Here is a 6,616-nt window from a genome sequence, read left to right as displayed (position 1 = left end):
GGGGGGTGCTAAAACCATTTGGCTATGGGACTCTGCCACTGTCACAAAGAGACGATTCATAGAGTAGAGGCAGATTGCTGACTGTCGGGGACGTGCAGGCGTCCTCACTTTAAAACATCAGAGCAACTCATCGCACTGTTACTGAAGGGATGTACAGCTGTTATTGTTTTATTTAAATCATTTTTGGGGCATTTTTAGGCCTACTGACAGGACAGATGAACAAATGAAAGGGGAGAGAGAGAGAGAGAGAGAGAGAGAGAGAAGGACATGCAGAAAAGGGCTGCAAGTTGGAGTCAAACCCGGGCCTGCTGTGTCCAGGAGTAAACCTCTAGATTAAGGACAGTTTCTAATGTAAAATGTGTGTAAACTGTACATTGATGCACTGTCAGACAGGCAAACATGTTTGCTCTTATGATGTTTGGCCAAATGATGCCATGTCTGTCAGCTACTGCTGAACAGATTGGAAATCCATACTCATGACACTTTTGTCACTCTGCTCCAAAATTACTCGCTCACATGACTGTTCCTGAGTCAAATGCTTATTTTAGAAGTTTTTTAAATTCAGGCAACGAAAACTACTAAGTTATGAAAAAGATTAGATCACCCTAAAGTGGCTATAATCAATAGTTTTGTGGATCACTTGTATGACAAAGTGGTTTCTAAAGTGATTAACCTTTTTTTTTTTACTTTATTGTGATGAATGAGAGAATTATTCTTAGGTATGTGTGATATGCATACGCATTGCCATTACTTAGAAATCCTCCTGGGGGTGACAGAAACTACACACTATAGCTTTAACATAAACACTCAGACACACTGGCACAGTTGCACCGATGCTAACCAGCGAGCTAAGGTCGGTACATCGCCTGTTAACGGTGAATAACGTCTGAAAACACCTTTAGAATAATCACAAGTAAAGTGCAAAATCACAGTTTTGTGTTGTGGGTTGTAATGTACATTACAGCCTCTAGGGGGGCGCTAGTGGGGCTTTACACTTTTCATCAGCTTAAATATAGACAACTTTATTATTTTTTTGTTACATATTTAATAGTCTATATCCTCGATGTTCCACTTCCGGGATTGCTCCCATGATGCAGGGAATCCATAAGATGCATGTATTTTATTTAGTATTTTATTTTTCTTCCACTTTCTTTTTTGTTGTAATTTTAAACTCTGGTGGATTTCTGAGGACTATGGTTACCTGGTCCTCAGATCTCTGCAGGGTAAATCCAGACAGCTAGCTAGACTATCTGTCCAATCTGAGGACTATGGTTACCTGGTCCTCAGGTCTCTGCTGGGTCAATCCAGACAGCTAGCTAGACTATCTGTCCAATCTGAGGACTATGGTTACCTGGTCCTCAGATCTCTGCAGGGTAAATCCAGACAGCTAGCTAGACTATCTGTCTAATCTGAGGACTATGGTTACCTGGTCCTCAGGTCTCTGCAGGGTAAATCCAGACAGCTAGCTAGACTATCTGTCCAATCGTAGTTTTCTCTATTTTGCAGTGTCTCCGTCCGGGGTTTAGCACCACCCATAGCTCGTTTTATCCCCATCCCATAATGCTGTGTGGACTAGCCAGACCCCGCTCTGCAGCGTGTGGACGGTCTGGCAAAGCAAGACTACATATTTAAAGATTTGAGTACTTTACCTCCACTGCAACAAGTAAAAACACTCTAAATTGGCGTGGGTGTTTTAAGAGTACAAATGCTTTTACTTTCCTCTCTCTCTCTCTCTCTCTCTCTCTCTCTCTCTCTCTCTCTCTCTCTCTCTCTCTCTCTCTCTCGTCTCAATATGTCACTCTCAGTGTGTGTCCTGCTGTGTGTGTGAATGGCTGCTGTGGGTTGGGAGAACGCCAGCATGCATTATCAAGCCATCTTGTCTCAATTGCAGAATTTGGATGGGGCCTGCATCCAATCAGTTAACCTGGTGATTGACGAGGATCCAAGAACGGAGATTACACTGAGCCACGTTGGCGAGGTCTTCATGGCCGGACAGTACCGCATCTCCCTGCCGTACTCTGACGGTAACTTCCTCTCCTTTTATCACCTTCCAACACTATTCCCATCCAGCGCCAGACTTCTTTCTGAGCAGGTCACGGCAGAGACGCATCCAATGACAGCTGTGCTATTGAATGTACATTTTCCCAATACTTTGCTGGGTTTAGCTCTTGCGTGGCGTTGCCCTCTGAGTATTACTCCCTTTTCACCCCAGTGTTTTCATGACTGCGTCATTCTGTTGATGGAGTCCACAGCCTTTAGTGTGTTCTGTGATGAACAGTGTGAGAATGATCTGATTTTTTGGTACCTTAAGAAATAGAAACAACAGTTAAAACACGTTCTGACAGGGAACTTTACACTCAGACTGAAGACAGAGGACATTCAGAAACCGGATCTCAGTGAAAACAACCCCGATGGTTTTTTCCAAAGTTTGTATGCATGTGGAAGCACCAGAGACTCAAAATAACCCCCCAAATCCCAGAAAAAGGGATTTTTTTCATAATATAGGCACTTTTATAATAAAGTGGTATTTGAGACTCAATGTACTCCGCTAGTAACTCTATTTACATCGACAGTACAGGCAAATACTTAGACAAAGACCAGCGAACCATCTGGAAGGGCTATTCAAACAACCTTTTTAATATCCATTTCTTTATCTTCATCGTTTTCTGTGAGCCATTTAACAACGTTACTGCTGCCTTACTTCCTGATTTCACAAACCATGGAGCCACCTGAGGATCTGTATCTCTGCCAGGAGTAACATGCACATGGGGGCAGACCCATACACATAGAGAGATTTCATTAAAAATGTTGGTCATAGCTATGGTTGTGTATGGATATAGCATCTCTAACCAATAGCATAACCAATGCAGGTTTTATAGTTTTTATAGGTCTATATTAAAGATATAGTCTACAGTTTTGATTTCCATGAATAGTTAATAGTACTCCAGTTAACGTTTTAATTACCTTATGGAGAATAAAATGTACCCTATTCCTTTAAAAACTGTGCAATCAGTGTGCTAATATGTAAAAAAAACATGAATTGTCCGCTTCTTAGTCATTGCCTGCAGCGTGGGCATAGAAAGCATTGAAAAAGTGGGCGGGACATTCAGGGGAATCCTCTTTCATTTTGACAGCGCTTATTGAAAAGCAAATGTTTTGTGCAGAAGTGAATGCCTCATGCGCTTTTATTACCTCATCTACGGCCACCTGAAAGCCTAACTGTCGTCCTCCCACAGACGTCTTCCACATCCAGGAGCTATCGTCCATGTTCCTCCAGGTGAAGACGGCCTTCGGCCTGCGTCTGCAGTACAGCTGGACGGAGTTCCGCCTCTACCTGCAGGCCGACGAGCGTTGGAAGGACGACACGGTGGGCCTGTGCGGCACCTTCAACGGCAACATCCAAGATGACTTCCTGTAAGTGTGTGCTGGCCGACCTCCGACCCCTCCCGCGCCCTCCCTTGACCCCCTCCCCCGATGATAAAAGGCGTGAGCGTACTCCTGTTTCAGAGGCAGGGAGGGAGGCGACGGGGAAGTGCTCTCTCTCTCACACTCTCTCAGTAATGCACACTGGCTCGGCGGCTCTGCATCAAAAGCGCCGCTCTCTGATCAGCTCTTTTAGGCGGGCCAGATGAGCGCCCAACTGGACACACCACTTCAACAAGGAATTTACTGTTAGTGGGATAGGGGCTCCACTGTACTGCAGCGTAATGGCCGACCATAAAGGGCGGATGTTGTCTAACAGCTGTAAATGGATATACATCACAGATGGGGACTGAAGTGGTCACATGCTACTAGAAAGTAAACTGGATCTCACTCCAGAAGAGACTTGGCTGTTAAACTGGTGACTCACAGAATCCTGTACTTTGTATTTTGTCTTTATCTTCTGTTGTGTTTTCAACATTTTATTTTGGGTTTTACTGGCTTTAATACTAATTTCAGACACAGTCAGTGGCCATAACCAACAGAACAGTGAGTCCGTCATAGCTCCTGTCTTCTGTGATGCTGATTCAAGAAGTGAAATGGGTCCGCCTGACCAATCGGGTCGGAGGCTCAGGCTACATTTACATTGCTCCATTTTGGTTTTTAAGCAGTTTTCAGTCCAAAGGGATCTCCATGCATACAAGTGTTTTTAGCTCCAGTAGAAGAACTAATCGCTGTTTTAACTAACACGCCCAAACCGCACATCTCATCGACCGTCTCGTACACTGGGCATGCACGTACCGGGGTAAACAGCACCCAGCATGCATGCTCTGCCTGTTGCTGGTGGTTACAATGGTAACATTACTAGCTCAGTCTCAGAGAACGAGACGTCGTGACCCAATCGGGCGGCGAAGACATTGTCGGTGTTGCCAAAGGTCCCCATTTGTGGCCGTACACAGGGTTGTGTTGAGACTGCACCCCAAAGCGGGGTCAGGAGTGTATTTAACATGTCTCCGACTTAAAGGCTCTGAAACGCCAGAGCAGTCTAAACGTGGGAAAAGCAAAGCGATTTGTTTTTAAACCAAAACGTAGCGATGGATCTGAAGCCTAAGGCAGATGTGGGACTCTGTCACGTCCATCACTCACTCAGACAGACCGCTGAGGCGTCAACATTAAATTCCACATTTTGGATAGCACATGTTCTCTAATTTCGCATACATGTACATGAGCTTCATGGGCGTCAGTTTTGGTTGAAATCTACTGGAGACAGAGACGCATTCAGAGGAGAATTTCCAGAAGTGCCGGGTACAATGCGCAATGGAGTGTGAATGTGTGTGAGTGTGTATCTGATGAGCAGGTGGCAGCAGCAGTACACAGTGTGTGAATGTGTGTGAATGGTGAATGGTTCCTGTATGATGTAAAAGCGCTTTGAGTAGTTAAGACTAGAAAAGTGCTTTATAAAAAAAGGCCTACAGCACATTTACATTTACATTTACAATGAAGCATTCATTTTTTTTTCTCTTTTGCATAGGTCATTTTTTGAAAGACGCCGTCCTGAAGCTTATTTAAAAACGTGGGTTTAATGTACCTAAAGAATTATCAGTGATTACCAAATTTCTCTCTCATATTGATTGTCATAATCACTGAAAACTGTCAAAAAATCTAAACCAAAGTCCTATTATTATTGACGTCATCTGATATTAAGCGTTTCTGCTTCATTAGGTGTTGTTGTAAGGAAAAAGCTTAACGTGATTTAATGCACTTGAACAATTATCAATGATCCCCAAATTTCTCTCCCATATTGCTCCTCAAAACCAATGCATTTTTAGCGGAGCAGCAGTGGGTTGACTCCCCACAGTTCTCATGGGCTTTATAAGTCATAATGTGAAAATACTCAACATGATTTAATGTACCTAAACGACGATCAATCCTCAGCGAAATTCTGGTTTGATTTCTGGAGAGTTTTCAGTGGTCATGAGGAGCAATATGTGAGAGAGAAATCTGGTGATCCCTGATTATTGTTTTTTAGGTACATTAAACCACGTTAAGCCTTTTCATCGCCATAGGCGCCAATAAAGAAGAAAACAATGGGAGAGCTTCTATAATCGTTGGATTTTTATTTAGTTATTTTAACATGCTTAAGTGTTCATGACTAGATATGGCCATGAGACATTTGGTGATCATTGATTCACTAGCAAGGACCACGCCAACACAATGTGTTAGTTAAAGATGTAATGGACATTATGAATGTGCAGATAGAGGAGTAGCTGTGGATGTGGTCTGATGGCTGGTCTGGGAGGATGTGGAATGACCCGGGTGGAGGAGACTCAGAGTGGGGGTTCCGTCTCTAAAGCAGTTTTTGCTCGAATAGTTTCCAGACCCCCAGACGGTACCTAGATGAGACATGAGAGGTGTGATGAACAGGAAGGGAAGAGGGCAAAAATGGATAGATGAAGGAGAGGGAAAAGGGAGGGACTGTATATGCAGGTTTGTCTGGTGATTAGAGGTGTGGTTTAGGCGTGGCCCTGCTCCTGAACCTTACTTAACAAATTAACTTAATTAGTTGTTTAGGTACATTAAACTATGTTAAGCTTCTTCATGTTAAGCGTTGAATAATGTCCCGTGTATCAGGGTCTTTCCTTTGGGGATGGAGACATTTTTGTGGATTCGTTGGCATCTGTCGCTCAAGAATTACATGTGTTATGAACTTTCATTTTTATTTTTTTTTACTAAATTAAGCTTGAAGTTTCCAAAAAAAAAAGTGGTGTGTACAAAATAACTCTAACGAAATCTCTCCCCACCAAAATTTGACGCCCATGCTGAGTCTGTATATACACAATTGTGGAAGGAAAAAAGGGTAGAAGCAAGTAAAGTTGCCTTTATTCATCACCACATCTGCAGAATGATATGTCACTCAAGAATTAAATACAAACCCGATTCCCAAAAAGTTGGGACACTGTACAAATTGTGAATAAAAACAGAATGCAATGATGTGGAAGTTTCAAATTTCAATATTTTATTTAGAATACAACATAGATGACATATCAAATGTTTAAACTGAGAAAATGCATAATTTTAAGCGAAAAAGAAGTTGATTCTAAATTTCATGGCATCAACAACATCTCGAAAAAGTTGGGACAAGGCCATTTTTACCACTGTGTGGCATCCCCTCTTCTTTTAATAACAGTCTGCAAAC

General features: G+C 42.8%; 1 protein-coding gene across 1 annotated transcript in view; it reads left to right on the top strand.

Annotated features, from left to right (window-relative positions):
* Window positions 1-6,616, top strand: part of LOC117954511 (otogelin-like) — an 84,107-nt gene that overhangs the window by 21,013 nt on the left and 56,478 nt on the right. The window contains 2 exon segments of the mRNA XM_034888415.1: window positions 1,892-2,024; window positions 3,237-3,414. Of these exon segments, the coding sequence (XP_034744306.1) occupies window positions 1,892-2,024; window positions 3,237-3,414 (311 nt within the window).

This window comes from Etheostoma cragini, chromosome 1 (genome assembly GCF_013103735.1).
Source record: "Etheostoma cragini isolate CJK2018 chromosome 1, CSU_Ecrag_1.0, whole genome shotgun sequence".
Taxonomy (NCBI): domain Eukaryota; kingdom Metazoa; phylum Chordata; class Actinopteri; order Perciformes; family Percidae; genus Etheostoma; species Etheostoma cragini.
This window is presented reverse-complemented; position numbering and strand designations above follow the sequence as displayed.